General features: G+C 43.5%; 1 protein-coding gene across 1 annotated transcript; it reads right to left on the bottom strand.

The window, feature by feature from the left end:
- Positions 1-6,526: 6,526 nt before the first annotated feature.
- LOC102868072 (melanoma-associated antigen B1-like) lies at positions 6,527-7,357 on the bottom strand. The gene has a single exon (XM_006885098.1). It carries the CDS (start codon positions 7,355-7,357, stop codon positions 6,527-6,529), a length of 831 nt encoding a protein of 276 aa, XP_006885160.1.
- Between the last annotated feature and the right edge of the window lie 16,551 nt (positions 7,358-23,908).

Raw genomic sequence — 23,908 nt, 5'->3', positions numbered from 1 at the left:
GGAGTGCTTGTGAGGGCCAAGGCTTTTGAGAGACCCGGAGTGTTGACAGTAGGGGCACAGATAATGGGACCCCAACCTCTTGGAACCAGTGGTCTCTCACCTTTAAGTCTTTCAGAGCCTAGGTTTCTCACCCATGAGGACTGAAGGGAGCCACAGACTTAACACATCAGTCTTCACTAGGAGGCCCCACAGGGAAAATCCTGGCCTCCCTCCTGGACGCACCACCTATGGGGGCTCCCAAGAGTCCCTGAAGGCTCAGATGTGTTGGGCTCGGCCTCTTCGGCGGTGATTTATCCCCATTAATACTCAGGGTGCACACCTAACACCAGTTATGTATTCCTTCCACGTAATGGGGCTGATGCTTGTAGGTCAAGACCTCCCTTCCTCAGACCCTTTCTGCCAAAAAAAAAAAAAAATTTTTTTTTGCTACCAATGCAAAGGCAAGTGGGTTTTAATCCACCAGCTGTTTTGCGGGTGAAAGGTTGGCACTCTGCTACATGAGTTTTAATGCCTCTCAAAACCCACTGGAGTGTCAGCTATGAGTTGATTCTAACCTAAGGGTACTCAACAACAGTCCTTCCCTTTGGGATGATATGTCTATTGGCACGCTCCCAGGCTTAAAACAAAGGCTGAATTCTGTGCAATATGCTCATCTTAGGATTGGAGCGGGGAGCTCTCATTATGTAGTGCATGAGGAGGTGAGTTGGTAATTGAAAGGTGAGGCCCTTTGAATCCTCCTTGAGAGAAAGGTGGCCAACCTCCTCCCATGTGATTTACAACCTCAGATTCCATTTTGATTAGATAGCCAACCTGCTGAGACATTTTGTTGTTGTTGTTGTTGTTTTCTCTAGGATATAGTAGAGACAAAAGACTGCTTAAATTGAAAACTAATGTTTTAAATTGTTTTTGCCATCCAGTCAGGTGGCCCTGTGCATTACAGAGCAGAACTGTCCTACATTGTTATCTTGGTCGGATGTTTACAGAAACAGACTGCCAGGCCTTCCTTCTGTGGTGCCCTTGAGTGAGCTCTCACAGTCAACATTTAGGTCCATAGCCAAGGGCAACACTTCTCACGACCCAGCGGGGACCATCTTTTTCATTATCACACTGAAGAGCAACGATGTCAGGCTGGAGACTAAGGTGCACCTGCTCCAGGCTATAATCTTCGCTATTATGTGATATGCATCAGAGAGTTGGACAGTGAATAGGGACGACAGAAAGAGAATTGATGCCTTTGAGCTGCGGTGCTCCCTCCTGACTTTCCGTGAAAAGGGGTCTATCTCTTTTGGCAAACTTTGTCTTCGAAAGGGGGCTTTCTCACTTCCAGGGAGCGCTGGTGGTCTAGTGGCAAGAAGTTGTACTGCAATCCCAAGGCACAAGGTTCGAATCCATTGTGAAAGAAAGATGATCAGTTTCCTCTTGTGCGATTTATTGCCTCTTAAAGCCCTTCTAAGAGGGCTCAACTATGGTTCGAAGCCGACTGGATGGCACATAACTACTTTGGGGGATATCTCTACCAATGCCTCCCTGGGCTCAAAGGAGAGGCTGAGTTCTGTGAGATATGCTCCACTTACTTCTGGAGATGTCTTCATAACACTGAGGTGTCTCACCTTGACCGCTGTTAGTATCTTCTGGGCTCTTTTTTCTCTGCAGATGTAGTCCTGCCTCCACTCCACCTGGGCTCTGCCTTCCCTCTTTCTAGGTGTGCATGAGCAGGCTCCCAAACTTGACAGTTCCATCATTCTCCTCCCAGTGTTGATGGGGTGAATGTGGGCTCAGACCTTGTTTGTTCTCCCAATTTGTTTTCTTTTCTTAGTCAGGAGTCTCACTTTGAAACCTGAGTTGTGACTGAACTGCATTCAGTGCTGACCTGGGTTACATCCCTCATAGCTAGGTCCTTACTCACTTGGGACCCCTGAGCTGCATTCACTGAAGATGGTTCTGAAATCTCCAAGGACTCTTTACTGGCTGCCGAAGTCTCTGGAGCTCTACTCTTCTGACTGGGTCCTCTCCTCATTCAGGATCATCATCTTTGTTTTTTTCCTTGATATTTTAAATAAATTTTAACAGAAAACTTGGATTTCCATTCATGCATTGTTGCACATTTTCTTCCCTACCCCCTCCCCAGTTTGCTTTTTTCTTTAAAAAGATTCTTTCATTGTTGCATAATTTCCTCCTTCCCCCTGACCCCTAGTCCACTTTGCTATGCAGCTCTTATTCTGGACTATTGTCATGCAAATAATACCTAATCATATATTTCTTTTAGACAGTTCTTTCCATCATCTATTTCAATAGTATTCATTATTTATTCCCTCTTTTCTTAGTTTCTCCCCAACCCCCATGTTAGTCCCCTTTTATAACAGTGACATTATGCAGTATTTGTCCTTTCATGACTGAGATAGTTCACTCAGTATAATGTCCTCCAGGGTCATCCATTTTGTATAATATTTTATGAGTTCCTTATTTATCAATGCAGTGTAGTATTCCATTGGGTGAATATACCACAGGTTCTCTTTCCACTCATTTGTTGATTGGCACTTGGGTTGCTTCCATCTCTTTGTTATTGTGAACAATGCAGCAATAAACATGGGTGTGCATCTATTTGTTAGTGTGGCTGTTTTGGTTTCTTTAGTGTGTATTCCCAGTAGTGCAATTGCTGGGTCAAATGGTATTTCTACCACCAACTTTTTGACAAAGTGCCATACAGCCTTCCAGAGTAGTTGCAAAATTATACCCTCTTACTAACAGTGAATAAGGGTTCCAATTTCTCCACAACTTCATAAGCATTTATTGCTTACTACTCTGTTGAACTTTCCTTTGATGCCTTTCAGAGACTGAGACTCCTACACCTACAGACTCGAGGTGTCAGAACAAGACTGCTATATCCTGAGATGCTGGTTTCCTTAGATTTTTTTTTTACATGGAAATCTCTATGCTGGCTCCTATATCTTTAGTTAAAGACCTGAGCTGTTTTGCTATTGGAAAATTGGCAAAGTTGGGAGATGGGGAAGCTGCAACACAACAAAGGAGGCCCAAGACAGATGTTAGGCTGTTAGAGAAAATAAATGCCAAAACCATGCTAACCTATTCCTTCTTTTCATCATCGACACTTAGAATCTCATGTTTTATCAGATTTTCTGTCTGTAGAAGGAGTCTGTGGTAGACTAGTGAATATGGAGTTGCACTGCAAACCCAAAGGCATGCAGTTCAAATCCACCAGTTGCTCCCTGGGAGAAAGATGGGCAATAGTCTCCCATATGATGAACAGCTTTTGAAAACCAACTGGGTGTGAGTCATTTCCACTAGGAGGCAATGAATTATTTTCCTATCTATAGGAGGGGCCTCTCCAAAATAATTTCATGAGTTCCTTGTATTTTCAGGTCACCTGGAATTACATATATGTTATTGTTCTGAACCGTCGAGTTGGAATCGACTCATAGTTGACCCTCCAGCACGTTTTCAGAGGCAGTATAATCGCACGGGAGGAGACTGCCCGTCATTCTCTTGTGGAGCAGCCGGTGGGCACCTTTGGGCTGGCAATGCAACTCCTTACCATTAAGCCCTCTGGAGCTGTCTTTACATGGACCTTGTTAATAGGTGCCACAGAATCAAGTATGACTTACAACAACCCCTGAACGGATCTGGAATCGTGTTCTATCCTGCACCGTCCTCAGGATTTCTGACATAGTTGAGCCCTCTGTTAGTCACTGTGTCAAGTCATCTTGTTGAGAGTCTCCCTCTCTTTAGCTGATCCTCCACCTTTCCAGGCATGCTGTCCTTTTCTAAGGACTGGCTCAAGTCTTATCTCTTTCTTATTTGTATTGCTATTGTTAGATGTAGTTCAATCAATTTCTACTTAGAGGGCTCCTTATGACATAGCAGGACTGTCCATAGCCTGTAATCTTTTGGGGAACAGATCACTAGGTTTTTCTCCCGGGGAGTTGCAAGGTGGGGTTGAACTGCCAGCTTTTCAGTTAGCAGCTGAGCTTGGAGCCATGGTCGTACCAGGCTTCTCTTCTCATTATTCATTGTGACAGGGCTGGCACAACATGTGCATACCTGGAAAGCATCAGATGAAAGAATATTGGATCTTTAAGAATGACAGGTACTGTTATGATTTTCACGCTACCCAAGGCCAACCTCTAGAGAATCTTCCTCCTCCCTGTTTTCTATAGGATGTATTAGAGAAAAAAAAGTGTTTCATAGCTGACCTTCCAGTGGGTATTCAGAGGCTGTAATTGTACGGGAGGAAACTGTCCATATTACACCCTGAGAGCAGCTGGTAAACACTTGTTAGGTGCTGTTAAGTCTAGTACAACTCATAGCAAGCCCTATGAACAGATCATCCACATAATTTCTGAAATACTTGAACCCACTGCTGCAGTTACTGTCTGTCAACCTGGTTGAGGGCCTTCTTCTCTTTTATCGACCTTTCCAAGCATGTGTCTTTCAAAGGAATAGCCTCTCTTAACAACATGCCCAAAGTAGGTAAGACCTTTCTTCTCCATCCTTGCCTCTACGGAGTACTTGTTGTTATGTGTTCTCAAGTCGCCTGCAACTCATAGCCACCCTATGTACAACAGCTCTGAACCCTGCCCGGTCCTGATCTAATTTCACTGTCTCCAACACACCAACCCCCAATACCCCAGTTACTATGTCAATCCATTTCCTCCAGGATCTTCCTCTCTTATGTTGTACATCCATCCTTCCAAGCATGATGTTCCTCTCTAAGGACTTGTCCCTCCTGAACACGTGACCAAAGTATGTGAGACAGGGATTCAAAATTCTTGCCTCCAAGGACAGACTTGGTTTCACCCTCTCCAGTACAGACCTAACTGTTCTCTTAGCAGCTCATGGTATGTTCAATACCCTTCTCCAGCATCACCACTCAAAGGCATCAACTCTCCTTCTATCACCCCTAGTCATTTCCCAGCTCTCTGATGCATAGCAAGTAATTGCAAAGACCATGGCCTGAATCAGGCACACCTTAGCCTCCAGACTGACATCACTGCTCTTTAGCACTCTGCAAAGAGTAAGAGCACTGAGGATAACCTAATCTGAATATCCTTTGATTGTGGTGAGCTCTGGCAACACAGTTCATAGGGAGCTGTGTTGCTAACCAAAGGTTCAAATCCACCAGTAGCTCATTGTGGGGAAGATGGACAATATCCTCCCGTGGGATTTATAGCCTCAGAAAACCTGCTCTGAAGTCAGCTAAGAGGCAGTTCCAGACTCCTTGGCGATGAGGATGTGTGAAGGGGATAAGCCCTGTCTCCCATAGCCCTAGGCAAAGTGTAAACTAGCAGGTCTTTCTCAAGTGTTCATGTATCCAAGTGCACTGAAAAAAGGAGCAAAGGCCAACTTTCCAGGCTTTTTCCTAAACTTTTCCTCTGGTAACCCTTCAGAGCTGCTATCTAGTTTTAGCTCAGTCTCCAGAAGCCAAGACACATCATGGGAGTGTGTTGCCCTGCTCAGCCCTCCTGCACATTTATCTTGCACTCCCCACTCCACCCTAGTACCACTTTTCTTACTTACTTTTACTTGCTATTAAAGGAGCTCTGGTAGCTTAAGTCACACTGACAACTGTAAGGCACACAGTTCAAATTCACTAGCTGCTATAAGGTACAAAGCAAGGCATACTCCTCCTGTGTGAAAACCCACTGAAGGGTCAGCTCTCGTTGGTTTTGTCTCAATAGCACACAATAGGCAAGAACATTTTGTCTTAACGATTACCACTTGTTTTCCTTACCTGACTGTTGCTCCAAAACTCTAAAAATACAATAGTTAAAGAATGTGCCTCTCTTGAAAAACATTTTCAAAATGCTGGAAGCCCACCTTTACTCTACCTTTAAAGTCTAAGGAGTGAAGAAAACTTATAATTAATGACGGTTTCATTTCCACCTTCAGGAATAAGCTAAGCAAAATCAGGTATATACCTTTCAATTAAAATACAAAAGAAAATTAATTAAAACTCAAGCAACCCAATATGTCACAAAAATTAGTAACAGTTTCCCCTCCCTTTTTCACTGAAACCATTCAATGATAAGGCTCATTCATATTTGCAAGAAAAAACCTTATTTTAACGCAAGTTTTTTTCTCTGTACCTCAAAAGGGATTCTCATGTGTTCTGTTTTTAAACATATCAAAACTCTTACATCAATATATGGAAACAGCAAAAACCAAGTGATCCATAACATTCATAAACTTGGATTACGAATTTAGAAATTTTCTACTACAAGAAACAACATTTTTAAAGATACTGCACCCCAAAGAGATAAATCACCAATGTAGTCATGTAAATGAGCGACCAAGAGAAGATATAAGCTGTATTTCCTCCAACCTCAAGTCTCTACCACTGTTTAAAACATTCAACACTCTTTCAAACACAAAATGAAGCATCTATATCACATTTCACTAAGGATAGAAAGACTTTTTGGGTTCCAACCTAAAATGAACAACAGTCCTTGCATTATATACTCTTGTTATTTCATCTTCCTCATCTTACCAACTTATCTTCATACAAGACTCAAAAAGCATTGAAGTTGGCCAAAAACTCCAGGATCTTGGTCTTGTTGTCGTGGGCCCCGGGTCCCAACAGGAACTCGAAGCGTGGAGGATCACTGCCGGGCACCTGCTGATATTCCAGGTACTTTTCTTGCACTAGAGCTTCAGTGATGAGCTTCCTGGGATCCCCAAAGATGAAGTGCATCTCCCCATCATAGATCTCTAGCTTCTTTAGAAACTTCCAGACCTCCTCCTCGCTAACTCTGTTGCCTCTCATGTAGATCATGCACAGGAGGGGCATCAGCATCCCGTTCTTGGGAAACAGGCTATCATTCAGATTCTCCTCCCTGCTGAGCTGCAACTTGCTAACAATCACGTAGACTTGAGCTTTGGAGTCCGCTTCTTTCAGATCAAGGCCAAAGACCAGCTCCATGTGCTCAGTGACTCTCTGTAATATCTCTGAGAAGTGCTTCTTGTACTTTTTGCTGATGATCTTTATCATCTCTGCCTTGGAAACGGGCTCTTTCTTTTTGTACTTTTCCAGCAGGAACTGCAGCAGCATGTTTACTCTTCTGGTTAGAGGATCTATCTGGGAGCTCTGGACACCAGCTGCAGAGGAACTTGCACTTGCTTCATCTTGGCTCTGGGCACCCTCAACAGCTCTGGTGCAGGAAGCTCCTGCAGCACCAGCGGTGCTGGCTGGTGCTCTCTGAGGCTCCTGGGGAGAACCCTCCCCAGGAGGCAAGGAGGAGGGAGTTGACGCTTTCTCCTCCGCTGCAGTGGCCTGAGCATCCTCTCGGGCCTGGCGATGTTTCTCACGGAAACGGAGTTTACTCTTCTTTTTGTGAGGCATGTTGACGTTGGTTGAAGGCAGCAGGCAGGAATGTGCAAAGAAGACTGTTGATGTGGGTGTGCGCCCCTTGAGCACTGAGATGCCACCTTTCTTGGCTTCAACAAATGGCGGCCTAGGCAGGACTCTTGCAGGGAACTGAGCTAGGAAATCTGAAGGTTTCTGATCTCCTGGTCAGCCTGCCCTGAAAATCCTGTGGAGGAAATGAAGATAAGACTTAGGTATTAGCTGCCAGCTCTGCCTTGAGCTGAGAAGGCTGATAGCAGGGGCTGAAAGTGACAACTCTCTCTCTGTATTGAGATAGTGGGAGTCTCTTCTCAGTTAAGTTTCAGGGCTATCACATGAGTGGTTGGCAGGGCTTGGGTGCCTCCTCTCAGTTACTCAGAACTTTGTGCCTCAAAGGCCCCTGGAACTCTCTCTCTCTCTCTCTCTCTCTCTCTCTCACACACACTCACACACACACACACACACACACACACACACACACACACACACACAGGAACTGGGTTCCCTGGAGGTCTCAGTCCCTCCCCAGGGTCTTCACTGTGACTCCTGACATAACGTGTGGAAGTCCAGCCTGTCTTGAACAAGTCCTAACTGCTCATACTCGTAGTCATAGCTCTGACGGCCTAGTGGCAAGGCGTTGAACTTCCAACCCAGAGGCATGTGGCTCGAATACAGGTTTTACAGCCTCTGAAAACCCACTGAGGGGTCAGCTGCAAGTCGGTTCCCACTCAATGGCACATAAAACAGCAGCAAGAGCTCATCTAAAGGGAGTTCTGGTGGCCTAATGGGTAAGGGGTTGAGCTGCTAACCCAAAGGCAAGTGGTTTGAATCCACCAGCTGCTCTGTGGGAGATACCTGGACAATCTCTTCTCACAGGATTTACAGCCTCTAAAAACGCACTGGAGGCTCAGCTATGAGTTGGTTCTGACTCAGTAGTAACGAGTTGTTTGCTATTTATTGCTCATACTAAGGCATTCAATTCCCCAAAGACTCCTTAGGAGGAAAATCTGGTTACAACCAAAAAAGCCAAAGCAGACGGCAAGCAAACTAAACCCAGGGACGTGGAGTCATTCCACCTCACCCCCTATGAGACTGTAAAGTGGAAGAAGACTACCCATCTTTCTCCTGAGGGGCCGCTGGACCTTGCGGTTCTAACAGCACAGCATGCTAGACGCTAAGCCAGCAGTGCTCATCCTAACTTTCGACTCGGAGGTCTCGGATGTCTTCCCAAGAAAGCAGAATTAGAAAGAGCCACATCTTGCGAAGGCTCTTTTGGGCAAATTAGGCGTGGTAAGGGGGGGGGGGGCTATGAGATCTTGCGGTTATCAATTTGGTGGCGGCGCCTCCATTTCTCACTCGGGCTTCTGACCTTGACTCTGGGGGGTGGCGGTGGTTGTTAGGTGGCGTCGGGTCCAGTACGACCCAGAGCAACCCTACGAACAACAAAGCTGAGCCCAGGACTATCCTGTGCCGTGCTCCTTATTTCGGGCACATTTGAGCCTATTGCTGCAATTTCTGTGTCTCGCTGAGGGTCTTCCTCTCTTTTGCGGACACTGGGAAGGATTTGGGATTCTTCTCTCTACGAATTTACACGCCCCTCAAAACAGGGGTTAAGGGTTCCCCGCCTATACGCGGCCCCGCAGCTCCCTAGAGGAGGGCCAGGGAACTGCACGCTTGGCCTCCCTGGTTTGCGGGCTCCTTGAGCTGAGAGCAGGGCCTGAGCTGCGGGTGGCCCCACTTACGGAGGGAGGACTCTTCCTTAGCACTAAAAGTCCTTGCTTAGCCTCCTGTTAAGGTTTGGGTCTCCACCGACTTCACTAGATGGGGCAGGTAGCCCTAGACCAAGGCCCTTCCTTTCCCAAGACTTTGCTGACTAAAGATCTATTTGCGCCGAGGCTGACAGGAGGCGCGAAACTATGTTGGGCACAGAACGTTGCACGTGTCAGCGAGACCCCTTAGTCCACATTCAGGGTCCTTACCTGGGCTTTGGAGCAGCCCCAAGACTCAGAGGAGGCTCCCTGAGGAGCCCTGCCGGAGCCTTGCCCCTCAGCCCGACTCTGAAAGCGCTTTTACGTCAGTTTTGGAGACGTAAAGGACAGGATGCCAGGATGTCTCACACCCGGTCCTCAAGGGGGCCTCCAAGTGGCGAGGTTATGTGGGAGGTGTCTTTGAGGGCCTTCGCAAGAGCGAAAGGGCTGTTGGTCCCAGACTGTTCCAGAATTGATGCCCCCTTCGTACTCACTCAGATACTCATCCTGATGCCTAACAGAGCTGCCAGAGTATCTTCAGAGCCTGGGGTGCCTTGTCAGAAGACCCTCACCTCACAGAGACCCTAGTTGCGGAGGTCAGGGAGTGCCGCAGGGCCACCTTCGTCTGGGTCCTCCCAGGATTGCATATGGGTAGTTCTCCCCCACCCCTACAATTAGCACTCAAGGTCCACATTTCATTCTAGCTATGGCTGGACTCCTTTCTCTATAGAATCAGGGCAGTCTCCTGTGGACCAAAGCCCTCTCTAAGACCATTCAGGAAGAAATAAGGGACATTTTGACAGCCTATTACTTCTTCCTGCTACCTCCCAAGTTTCAGCGCAGGGCCAGCTATCTGTCCTGTACCCACTGCGTGTGGGGCTTTCTCCTCATAAGACTCAAGGTTCTCAGCGCGACCTCTTTTGGATCCTGGCTTTCTGGGACAGTCCCCAGATGAAGTCTCTCAACACCCTCTTACTTTCCAGAAAAAGCTAAGGCAATCCAGGGTATATGTATTTCTTAACTTTTACCAAAAGAAAGACTAACTTATTTCATTAAATGTCCTCTAGAGAGAGCGCTGGTGGCCTAGTGAGTAGTAAGAAGCTTCACTGCAATCCTGAAGACAAGCGGTTCGACTCCACCAGCTGTTCCACGGGAGGAGGATAGGCAATCTTCTCCCATGCGATTGACTGCCTCTGAAAATTTGCTGGAGCGTCAGCTATGGGTCAGTTCCAACTCTACAATTCACCACCACCACCACCACCATCATGTCCTCTAAACTCATCTATGTCAAAAGGGAACCCAAGTCTTGTCCATCATTTTATTTTCTCTCCCACCCCTATATTTTTTGACCACTACTACTTACTGTGTGGTTCTTTTACATTTCCAAGGATCTTCCTATTGCAATGCCATGCTATTCCATTCTGGATCATAAAAGCCGGGAGAGGGGGGGAGATGCAAGGATTTTATATTTGTTTTACAAAACAAAAGCACTCCAAAATCTGATCTGTAGCAATGAACGTGTTCCCCATACCATTCATAAAGTTGGGTTCTGAATCTAAATATACTTTCTAGTCAAAGAAATAGGGAGGGATGGGCAATCTCCTCCCGTGAGATTAACAGCCTCTGAAAACCCATTCAGGGCCCTCTGTGGGTCAGTTCTATCTCGATGGTATTCAATGACAACAAAACATTAGTCAAAGAAATAAAACATGATAGCTAAAAGGGATAAGTAGACTAGTTTCTCATATATAATAAAAATAAGAAGACATACAAGAGTCCTTGCCATTCCTGTCTGGTCTCCACTAAGAACTGTTGAATTCTTTAGCTAGCAGGTGAAGACGCTGCCTGAGATCTCCCTGGTGGTGGGAAGCACTTCTGCACATGGCTCTGGCAGTGCAGCTAGCTCTAGGTGCACTTCTGGCTCTAGCTCTTTCTCCTAGATCAAAGCATCTTCATAGTAAGACTAGAAGACACTGGGGATGTATCCTTAAACTTGATCAGAATCTCTAGGATTTTCACCTTGCAGGTTTCAAGGTAGTTTCTTGGACTTCATGGGAATTCACGGGCTAGGGTTCATTGTTGAATATGTGTTGACACACCTGTTACTTCAGATGTATTCTTTTTTTTTTTTAATTTTCTACTAGTTTATTTACATTTGAATTCCTTGGTTTTCCAGACCAGTTTCTTCCAATTTCCCTTACCCCCCTATCAAATTGTACAACCCCATAATTAGTCCCCACCCCCGCACATCCTCTTCCCTCTGCTTCTACTCCACCCCCCTTGGATCCTTATACTCATTCTACAATAATGGTTTTATACAATAGTTATCCTTGTGGGACTGAGTTAGTTCACTCAGCATAACGCTTTCTAGTCCCTCCCAAGTTAGGTCATAATTTACAAAATCTTTGCTCCTATGTGCTGCATAGTATTCCATTGTGTGAATGTACCAGAACTTCTCAATCCATTTGTTTGTGGTTGGACATTTGGGCTGCTTCCATGTTCTTGCGATGGTGTGAATAATGCTGCTATGAACATTGGTGTATAAATACTAAATCTTTAGTCATGAGCTTCTTGTGTTCCTTAAACACAGAGCTTTTATTTCTAGTATATTCAACTATAATATTTAGCACATAGTACATTTTCTACTCAGTTATGCTGTTGCACTTCCGGAGTATAGGCTCAGGATTGTTATCTGTCTTGGGCATGTCATTGTCATAATTCTGCCTCTCATCATAGGTGAGACTGTTGAAAAGGGGTATGGAGGTGTTTCACTTGCTTCCTTCATGCCAATTCCAAAGATCAGCTTCTTGTGCTCAGAAGCTGTCCTCAAGTAAGGGCCCTGTACTATGGCATTCTTCAGCTTGTCTGTCATTGCAAAATTCTCTTCAATCTGATTGCTAGGAAGTTCACTTCAAACCAATTCCTAGTTTTGAAAGTGTGTGAGATTGAAATGTATTGATCTGTACAGGAACCAAAAATTAAAAAAAAAAAAAAAGGATGTGTTTCCAGCTATGGCCCTCAGGACTACTACAGGCCTCTCTCTTTTGACAGCTGTCTCTGTTCTCTGTCATTGTCTTTTCCAGTTAAATAGGTCTATTCTAGGATGTCATCTTCAGGAACATTACTGCAGGGTCTAAACAGGTTTAGTCAAATTGATGGTGGGAGGCAGTACTGTGGACAGTGGAGACTACATTATTTTTTTTTATGGAAATGAAAATCTTGTTTTTATGTATTCATTTAAAATATGTACATATTAGTATTTGAGTATTTCATTCTTTCAGCATGTATGTATCTTCCTAATCAATACACACATAAAGTACTAACTACAGTACAATACAGAACGTGGTAACTGCACCAGGTACAAAGGAAACTCATTACTGTTGAGTTGAAACTTACTCATAGCTGACCCTCTAGTTGGTTTTCAGAGGCTGTGAATGACACGGGATTCAAACCACTAGAGAGGTGACATCTTCAGGTTAGCAGTGCAACTTCTACCCACCAGGTCATGTCCCAATAATGAGCAGTAAAAACCAGCAGACTATAATAAGTCCCTTGATGGGAGCTATACCTTTCATTCACCTTTGTATTCTCATTATCTATCAGAGCACTGGATTATGGTGTGTACATAACAAATGTCTGTTAAATGTCTCTTAGGGAGACAAAGAGGATGTGTGTGGTCTCAGTTGATAAATGACTCTTACCTCGTAGACCTTGGGACACTGCCTTTGTTGACCTAAGGCTCCCTTCCCTGAGACCAAAGCCTCATTATTGCTGAGAACACTAGAAGGAAGTCAGGAGGTTTCATTTGACTAAACCTGTTTGGACCCTGCAAGTCATTTTCCTGCAGATGACATCCTAGAATAGACCTATTATCTGGGAAAGACAATGACAGAGAATAGAGACAGGTGTCAAGAGAGAGGCTTGCAGTCGTCTTGAGGGCCATAGCTGGAAACACATATCCCTTTTTATTTTTCCCTGTACAGATCAGTACATTTCAAACTTAGAACAATTCTGCAAGCAAAGATGTAACTCAAGCCCCACCTTTACCTTGGGAGTTGGACATAGCAACCTTCATCAAGTTTCTGAGGTTGTAAATTTTTACAGGATGGGACATCTTTCTTTCACGGAACCACAGGTGGAATCAAACTTACAACTTTTAGGCTAGCAGCCTGGCGCATTTACACACTAAGCCAGTAGAGCCCAAGAGAGCTGATAAAAGAAACCTTCAGCCTGTGAGTAATATATAGACTATTATTTACTGCTTCTCCTGGGTAATTTTCATCTCCATTACTGTTACATTTCCCAGTGGAACAGAAGTGGTGAACACCATTAATGCATTGTTTTGAGTTATGTTCTAGCTAATTAATAAAGATACTAAATATTACTATTTCTGAAACCGTGCCTCTGGCATATATTTTAGCAATGCCTCTTCAATGGGCTTTTAGTATTTTAATATTTCTATGATATTTGATTATGTATATGGTTTTAAAATGTTATAGAACTATTCATAAAAGAATGGAGCAGGACTTTGTGATTTTCCTAAAAGGTTTTTTTCAGCTGAAAAGGAATGCATAGAGTAGCTATAGATAATGGGAAGTAACTTCAAGTTGCACAACTATATGCAACCACATGCTATTTTTCCATTAGGAAGCCAGATCTCAGAAAATAAAGAAATAAATGAAGCATTTCAATCAATGTTTACATGGATCACCAGTCTTTTTCATGTTGTTGTTGTTGTTGCTGTTGTTATGTGCCATCAAGTTGTCTGCGACTCATAGTGACACTATGTACAACAGCCCTAAACCCTGCTCTACCCTGTGCCAGTCTGTCTTTGACACATCCACCCTCATTACTCCAGTCACTGAATCATTCCAACTCATAGAGGGTCTTCCTCTCCTGTGCTGTCCCTCCACCCTCCCAAGCATGACGTCCCTTTCTAAGGACTGGTCCCTCTTTGCAACATGTCCAAAATATGTCAGACGAAGCTTAAGAATCCTTGCCTCCAAGGAGCAGCCTGGCTTTACCCTCTCCATGATGAACCTGTTTGTTCTCTAGTCAGTCCATGATATATTCAATACTCTTCTCTAACACCACAGCTCAAAGGCATAAATTCTCCTTCTGTCATCCCTAGTCATCATCCAGCTTTCTTATGCATAGCAAGTATCAGGTGCACCTTAGTCGCCAGAGTGACACCATTGCTCTTCAGTACTCTGGAGAGGTCTCTAAGAGCAGACTCTCCCATGTATATTTAAAGGAAGGGCTATTCAGCTTTCTTTTAGAGATTCGCTTTTATATTTCTCTTTATTGAGAATACCATGGACTGCTAGGAAAACAAATAGATTTGTCCTGGAGAGGGTTAAACCGGATGGCTCCTTGGAGGCAAGGATTCTGAGGCTCCGTCTAACTTACTTTGGACATGTAGTGAGGAGAGACCGGTCCTTGGAGAGGGACATCATGCTTGGCAGGGTGGAGGGACGGCACAGGAGAGGAAGGCCCTCTATGAGGTGGATTGATTCAGTGACTGGGATAATTGGGATGGGAGTGTCAGAGACAGTGCGATTGGTACAGGACAGAGCGGAGTTTAGGGCTGTTGTACATAGGGTCGCTATGAGTTGCAGGCAACTCGACGGCACATAACAACAACAACAACAATATCTTTTAAAGATTCACCTTTATATAACTTCACACTATTATATTTTTCATAATAAATATCAATTAAAATAAGAATGATTATTGTTTAAGTCTTGGAAAAAAGTAAGAAAAGAGTAAACAAGGAGAAACAACAATGATATACCTTGTACCACTCAGAGGCTGTTACCCAACTATTTTATATTGTTTGCTATTTTGGAATGAATAAAAAAGTTCAGAAAAGTCTGGAAAAAAAGATCAGATTGAAATACACAAACAACCTAGCGAATCGTGACAGATTTCTGCCACCTAGTTAGTTCTTTTCAGTTTGCAGATGGATAAAGAAACCCAGCCCTGAGCACTTTAAATTATTCCTCCCTACTTTTCTTCATCCAATGCCTGTGCACTTCTTTGATTATTGCAGAGCATTGCTTAATCGGTTGACAATGATGTTTCTTTTTAAAAAAAGAACCCTAGGGAGAAAATAGAAAATAAAATTGCATTGGATTTTCAGAGAGCAGGAATAAAAGGAAATAAAAATCTGGCATCAGGAGTTGAGCTGCAAGTTTTGTCAGTGAGTGACAGAAAACACCTAATGTAAGATGTGGTTATTCTCCATCCACTGTATACACTCTGGACAGGGAGTCTACAGTCTACATGCATGAATTAGATTTGATGTGGCATTTGTGACTGAAGGCCCGTAATCTATATTGCTATCTAGAAAGATGGGGCCTAAGGGAGCTCTGGTGGCCTAGTGGCAAGAAGCTGCACTGCAATCCCAGCGGTATGTGGTTTGAATCCACCAGATGCTCTGCTGGAGAAGGAGAGGCAACCTCCTCCTGTACCAGTCAGATCTGATTTGACGGTTGTTGTTGTTGTTGTTGTTATGTGCCATCAAGTTGCTTGTGACTCATAGCGACCCTATGTACAACAGCCCTAAACTCTGCTCTGTCCTGAGTCAATCGTACTGTCTCTGACACTCCCATCCCTATTATCCCAGTCACTGAATCAATCTACCTCATAGAGGGCCTTCCCCTCCTGCGCTGTCCCTCCACCCTCCCAAGCATGATGTCCTTCTCCAAGGACCGGTCTCTCCTCACAACATGTCCAAAGTATGTTAGACGGAGCCTCAGAATCCTTGCCTCCAAGGAGCCACCTGGTTTAACCCTTTCCAGGACAAATCTGTTTGTTTTCCTAGCAGTCCCTGTTACACTCAATACTCTTCTCCAGCACCACAGCTCAAAGGCATCAATTCTCCTTCTGTCCTCCTTGTTCATTGTCCAACTCTCTGATGCATAACAAGTGATTGCAAAGACCATGGCCTGTATCACACGCACCTTAGTCTCTAGAGAGACACCATTGCTCTTCAGTACTTTGGAGAGGTCCCTAACAGCAGAATTTCCCATAGCAATGTGCCTTTTAATTTCCTGGCTGCTGGTGCCAAGACTGTTGACTGTGGAGCCAAGCAAACTAAAGCTGTGTACAATCTCAATCTCTTCACCATCCATCCTGATGCTGCCAATTGGTCCAGTGGTGAGAATCTTTGTCTTCTTGACATTGAGCCTCAATCCATATTGTAGGCTGCAGTCCTTGACACTCTGCAGCAGGCGCTTCAGGTCCTCTTTGTTTTCAGGAAGCAGGGTTGTGTCATCTGCATAACACAGACTGTTGCTAAATCGTCCAACAATCTTGATCCCACATTTCTCCTCATAGAGCCCAGCCTCCCGGATAATCTGTTCTGCATATAGGTTGAAAAGGTATGGAGATAGGATGCATCCCTGGCGTACGCCCTTCCCAATTTTGAACCATGCAGTGTTCCCTTGCTCTGTTCTGATGACTGCCTCCTGGTCCAAGTATAGGCTTCACATTAGAACGATCAAGTGCTCTGGGATTCCCATTCTTCTCAGAGTCAGCCATAGTTTGTTATGATCCACACAGTCAAATTCCTTTGCATAGTCAATGAAACACAGATAGACATTCCTCTGGTATTCCCTGCTTTCAGCTAAGATCCATCTAACATCAGTTACAATATCTCTAGTACCATGACCCCTTCTAAACCCAGCCTGGACTTCTGGTAGTTCTCTGTTGATGTGCTGTTCCAGTCGTTTTTGGATAATCTTCAGTAAAATCTTGCTTGCATGTGAAATCAGTGAGATTGTTCTGTAGTTTCCACATTCTGTTGGGTCATCTTTCTTTGGGATAGGAACAAATATAGATCTCTTCCAGTCAGTTGGCCAAGTGGGTGTTCTCCAGATTTCTTGGCACAACTTGGTGAGCACATCCATGGCAGCATCTGTTAACTAAAATATGTCAATTTGTATACCATCTATTCCTGGAGCCTTATTTTTTGCTATTTCCTTCAAAGCAGCCTGGACTTCTTTCATCACCATAGGCTCTTGCTCATATGTTTTTTCACAAAATTCTTCTGTGTCTTCCAATTCCTTTCGATACAGTGACTCAGTATAGTCTTTCCATCTTCTTTTAATACTTCCTGGATCATTTAACATTCTGCTGAAAGCATCCTTGATTATTGCAACTCGAGGTTTGAATTTATTCTGCAGTTCCTTGAGCTTAAGAGATGCTGAGCGAGTTCGACCCTTTTGATTTTCTGACTCCAACTCCTTGCACATTTCATTGCTCCAGAAACATTACAACTAAACTTCAGAGACATTGGTCCCAACATAAGGAACTACCAGCAGCTGATGTGTTTGGAATCACAGAAGCCAAGGAAGCTTCATATATAAGTTATTAGATGGAGGGCTTGTGAAAGGGAGATAGATGTGAAGCAGGGGGTAGAAGTGGATGGGTATCCTGGTGGATGGTGGAGCAGGGAAATAAGTGGGTAAAGATGCATGTGAGAAAGGCAGGGACAACTCTGACACTAAAGTTAAGTCCACAATAAGGGATATACCTTTAACTTGCTGGTTTGTCTGATACTTCTCTAAATCTGAACATTCACATTAAGACAGACTAGGAAGAAGGACTGGCCATCCACTTCTGAAATAGCAGGCTTCTGAAAACCCTATGTACCTATGGTTTGACGGTACACACACAAAATAATAAAATTTTTAAAAAAAAGAGAAAGAAAGATGGGGGCCTTAAGATTTAAAGTATATCAAATGTGTATTCAAGTACAAATTGGTGTAACTAAGTCTTCCATAGGGAGCTCTGGTGGTGCTGCCAACCCTAAGGCATGGGGTTCGAGTCCACCACCATGGCAGAAGGATGGGCAATATCCTCTTACGCAATTTACTACCTCTGAAACTCTCTGAAGGTCAGCTATGAGTCATTTCCAACTTGATCTTATAGAACAACAACAATAAGACGTCTATGACTTTTAGCTTCTGACTGAGGATATCACAGATAAACTATTTGGAAACCAAAATGGAGTCAACCCCAGCAATTACTGAAGTATTAAGTTTTTAATAACCCTTAACCCAACCAACTCCATTGCTGTTGAGTTGGTCTTGACTCATGGTGACCTTCCATCCGTTTCTGAGGCTAAATCTTTGTGGAAAATGACTGCCCATCATTCTCCCCTGGAAAAACTGGGGGAACAGGTGGTAGATTCGAACCACTGATCTTTTGATTAGCAGCCAAACATGTACCACTATTGATATCCCATGTAGCGCTCTATCACTGTGATTGTTAGGTTCTACTGAACTGACTATACACAGTGACCCCATGTATCTGTGAACAACAGACTCGAACCTTGTCCTAACCTGTGCTACCCTCACAATCTCTGGTTATGCTTGAGTCCACTGTTACAGTCACTGTACCAATCCATCTTTTCACTTGGGCTCCTCAATGAGAGAAACCACTGGATATCCGAAATCTGGAACAGTATCAAATAATAAGTAAAAGGCACAAGAGATGTGGCAATGTAAATTTATAAAGAAAAAAAATTCTAGGTGGCATAGTGTGTGTTAGCACTGCTGAATCATCAGTTCAAATCTACCAACTACTCTATGGGAGAAAGATGGGCAGTCTCTTTCTGTAAAATTGATGGAAGGTTGCTGTAAGAATCAACTCAATAGCAGTGAAATTTGGGTTTGTTTGTTGTTGTTGTTGTTGTGTACTACTAAGTCAGAACCCAGAAGTGAGGCAGTTAATTGCATGGGAGGAGATTTCCCGGTCTTCTCCTGTGGAGTAGCTGGTGGCCTCGAACTACGTGCCTTCAGGATTGCAGCACAGCTTCTTGCCACTAGGCCACCAGAGCTCCCAGAGAATTGGTTTTGTTTAGGACAGAGAAATGGTTTGAGTGGAACTGCTAAACCAAAAATTTGATTATTTGAATCTACCTAGTGCTACTACAGAAGAGAAATCTGGCAATCTGCTTCCATTAAGATTGTTGTTGTTGTGGTGGTGGTTATGTGCTGTCGAGTCGCTTGCACCTCATAGCAACCCTATGTACAACAGACCTAAACCCTGCTCTGTCCTGTGCCAATCACACTGCCTCTGACACACTCACCCCGATTACCCCAGTTACTGAATCAATCCACCTCATAGAGGGTCTTCCCCTCCTGCGCTGTCCCTCCACCCTCCCAAGCATGACAACCCTCTCCAAGGACTGGTCCCTTCTTGCAACATGTCCAAAGTATGTCAGATGAATCCTCAGAATCCCTGCCTCCAAGGAACAGCCTGGTTTAACCCTCTCCAGGTTGAACCTGTTGGTTTTCTTAGAAGTTCATGGTACATTCAATACTTTTCTCTAACACCACAGCTCAAAGGCATCAATTCACCTTCTATCCTTCCTAGTCATTGTCCAGCTCTCTGATGCATAGCAAATGATTGCAAAGACCATGACCTGTATCAGGTGCACCTTAGTCTCCAGAGTGACACCATTGCTCTTCAGTACCCTGAAGAGGTATCCAGCAGACTTTCCCATCGCAATACGTCTTTTAATTTCCTGGCTGCTGGTGCCAAGAGTGTTGACTATGGAGCCAAGCAAACTGAAGCTGTGAACAATCTCAATCTCTTCACCATCCATCCTGATGCTGCCAATTGGCTCAGTGGTGAGAATCTTTGTCTTCTTGATATTGAGCCTCAATCCATACTGAAGGCTGCAATCTTTGACCCTCTGCAGCAAGCGCATTAGGTCTTCCTCGGTTTCAGGAAGCAGGGTTGTGTCATCTGCATAATGAAGATTGTTGATGAATCTTTCTCTAATCCTGATGCCACACTTCTCCTTCATAGAGCCCAGCCTCCTGGATAATCTGTTCTGCAATATAGGTTGAAAAGGTATGGAGATAGATTACTGCTAAGAAAATATGTAAAAGGTATCTAACGTACGAGTTGGAATTGACATCAACATATTTGCTTTTATCATTCTTATGTTTTTGTCACTATTTGCTTGTTTGTGTAACAGTGCAAAACAAGGCACATGTTTAGACTACATATTCATGCTCTGGAAAGAATCACACCAAAGTGTATTTTTATGCACTGGAGGAAGTTGATTGAAAGGGGAAATACTGGAAGTGAGTACAACCACCATAGGAAACTTGGGAAATGTTGGATTCTCCTTCTCCTCCTCCCCAAAAAAGAATTAGCCATGGAAAAGCAATGAACAACAGGACTTATTTGAACTGGATCAAAACCACTAGGTGAGTAGATTTCTATTGATGGAACTTCTGAGATTCGAGCCCTTAGCCACCTCTTGAGCCTAGTATGGAACTCACCCCTGTAGTCCAACTTGAACTTGCAGCCAGACCAAAAACAGATCTAGAAGGTGAATAGTAACACCAGGGAGATACTCAATTCTTAGAACAATTAGCTAAATGGGACCACAGAAGCAGTATTTGTCAAAGGATAAAACTCAGACGGTAGGAAGGCAGAAGAAGGAGGGATGAACAGGGCCAAGAACCAGAGAGGTAGGAGGAAGAGAGACGATGCAACGTGATTATAATGAAGGCCATAAAATAATATATGGATGGATGGTTGAATGGAGTATCAATCTGTTCTGTAAACTTTCACTTAAATATTTTTTTTAAAGTTCTCTATATCAGTAAATGCAAGTTTAAAGGAAAAGAATGTGGGTTTCGAGGCCTGGTCAACCCTGACTCAAGAAGAGCCTGGGACTCTAGAATTTTTTTTTTTTTTAAATCTCTCAAGTAATTCTGATAAGAAGCCAAATTGGGAGCCACACTGCTCTCTACAGTGATGTCTTATTAGCACTTCATTAAGATGTGTTAAACCCTTGGAAATTAAGGTTCCCCCCAAGATCTTTTTTTAAAAGAGTATTTTTCCATTTACATTAAAAATATACCAATCGGAAGGCTACATATATCCTGGAAATTTTATTAAAATTTGGGAGGATCATTTCCAACTGCTGAATTTCCTTTTAATATGGAATTTTTTTTTAGCTGGCGACGGACAGTTATTAAAATGTAGACCTCAAACTGTCCAAATTATGTCAGACTCAATAAAATAAGAATGGTTCAAAATATTAGTTGAAACCTTGCTAAGGTAATATTTAGAAATGTTGGTAGGTGAGAATAAAACAGGTTTTAAGTCACATATAATATTCTTCTCCCATTCCTTTTTAAGACCTCTCCATCTACTTATTACCTTCTTCCACTTCAAGGCATATAACTAAGTTTCTCCACAACCTTATGCAGTAGTTGAAAATGGTTTCTATAGGTTATGTTTCAGTTGTTTCTTAACTGACCAATGCACACTTTTCTATTCTCCTAAATAAATTTCCAAGGGAAGGGTACTAAATTTTACTTCTTTCAACCTAAAGTTTGGTGGTTTAAACCTACCTAGTGATACCACAGAAGACAGACCTGCAGATCAACTTCTGTTAAGATTGCAGTCAAGAAAATATTAGGGGAAAGTTCTATAATGCAGGAAGTTATAGCCAAAACATTTAAAGTTGTTAGCATTTTTAATGTTATTTATTTACTGTCATCAAATAGACTACCACTTATGGTATGCCTCTGTCAGGTTTCTGAGTCTATAAATCTTAACAGGGGGAGAATGCCCCCTACCTTTCTCCCTTGGAACTGCTGCTGGTTTGGAAATAATGGAGATTAAAGCTTTTTGGTTAGCATCCCATCAAAATATAGACTAAGTCACCAGAGCTCCTTATTTTAAATATAGCTTGCAACTCACTCCCTGCCATGGAGTCAGAACCAATTCATAGATGATTGTCCAGTGGCCTTTGGGAGACTGTCAGTCATATGAGAGGAGACTGCCTATCTTTTTGGTGGATTCCAACTGCCAGAAAGGTGCAACCTTTGGTTTAGCAGTGCAGTACACTATGGGTTGTGCCACCAGAGTTTCGCTATTTTAAATGTGGTGGTGGTGTGTGCCATCGAGTCAGAACCAACTCATAGCTGACCTTTCAATGAGTTTTCAAAGGCAGTTTAATCATATGGGAGGAGACTGTCCATCCTTCTCCCACAGAGAAACTGGTGGATTTGAACCACATGTCTTTGGGTTTGCAGTGAAGTTTCTTACCAACTAGGCTATGAGACCCTTAATAACTTACTCAATGGGTTGGGGTGGGGGGAATTGCATTTGAAAAAATTGATCTAAATAACCTTTGCTGTTAAATATCCATTGGTGGTTATCTAAGTGTGAGTCAATTAAGACTGAATAAAACTTAACATTTAGTTCTCCAGTAACATGCACATTTCAAGTGGCCACATGTGACTACCATGTTGGATAGTGTAGATACAGAACATTTCCCTCTACCAGGGATTGGGAGTGCTAATCTATACAAAGGGAGCTCTGGTGCCTTAATGGGAGTTGCATTGCCAACCCAAAGGCACACTGTTCGAATCCACCAGCTGCTCCTTAGAAGGATGGGCAATCTCCTGTGCAATTTACAGCCTCTGAAAACCCACTGGAGGGTCAGCTATGAGTCAGTTCAGACTTGATATAACAACAATCTATATAAAACCTTTCCTCCCCTGCCTCTTCCTTTCCCTTTTCTTCTATTTTTTTAATCATGAAAAAATGTATATATTTTAAATCATATGAAATGATCAAATTCATTGCAGATGAGTCAGGACTGACCCATAGCTGACCCTCCAGTGGGTTTCTGGAGAATATAAATCACACCAGAGGACAATGTCTTTCCTTGTGGAGCAGCTGATGGATTCAAATTGCCTGCTTCTGGGTTACCAGGGTTCATATGAAATTATGCATATATCCATACATGTGTGTGTGTGTTGTTGTGTACCACTGAGTCACAACTAATCCACAGCTGACCCTCCAACAAGTTTTCAGAGGCAGTTAATCATATGGAAGAAGACTGCCCATCTTTCTTCCATAGAGCAGCTGGTGGATTTGAACTGCATACCTTTGGGTTGCCAGCATAATTCCTTACCATTAGACTACCAGAGCTCCTTTTATGTATGTGTGTGTGTGTGTGTACATATGTGTACATGTTTTTATATGTATACATACATGCATATATATACACATATATATGTTGATATGTTGTTGTATATCTCTATGTACATATGTGTATGTGTGTGTATCTAACATGCTGGGGGGGAAGTTAGGGGCCCGGTCCAACTCCATGGTAGACAACAACATCACATGATAGAAAATAACATATGTTGGGGGGTGTACACACACGCGCGCGCAAACACACACACACACACACACACACACACACACACACACACCCCCCTTTGGTGGCCTAGTGTCAAGAAGCTGGTTTCTTTAGGGTATATATTTCCAGTAGTGCAATTGCTGGGTCAAATGGTATTTTTATTTCCAACTTTCTGAGAAAGTACCATACTGCCTTCCAGAGTGATTGCACCATTTTACACTCCCAAACAGATAAATGCACACCCATGTTTATTGTTGCAGTGTTCACAATAGCAAAAAGATGGAAGCAACCCAAGTACCCATCAACAAATGAATGGATAAAGAAGCTGTGGTATAGTCACACAATGGACTACTATGCAGCACTGAAAAACAAGGTTGTTGTTGTTATGTGCCGTTGAGTCGTTTCCGACTCATAGCGACCCTATGCACAACAGCTCTAAACCCTGCTCTATCCTGTGCCAACTGCACAGCCCCTGACACACCCATCCCGATTACCCCAGTCACCGGATCAATCCATCTCATAGAGGGTCTTCCCCTCCTGCGCTGTCCCTCCACCCTCCCAAGCATGATGTCCCTCTCCAAGGACCCGTCCCTCCTGGCAACATGT

The sequence above is a fragment of the Elephantulus edwardii genome, unplaced genomic scaffold (assembly GCF_000299155.1).
Source record: "Elephantulus edwardii isolate Elephantulus edwardi_28Jun2011 unplaced genomic scaffold, EleEdw1.0 scaffold00040, whole genome shotgun sequence".
Taxonomy (NCBI): Eukaryota; Metazoa; Chordata; class Mammalia; order Macroscelidea; family Macroscelididae; genus Elephantulus; species Elephantulus edwardii.
The sequence above is the reverse complement of the archived record's forward strand: the minus strand, read 5'-3'. Positions and strand labels throughout refer to the sequence as shown.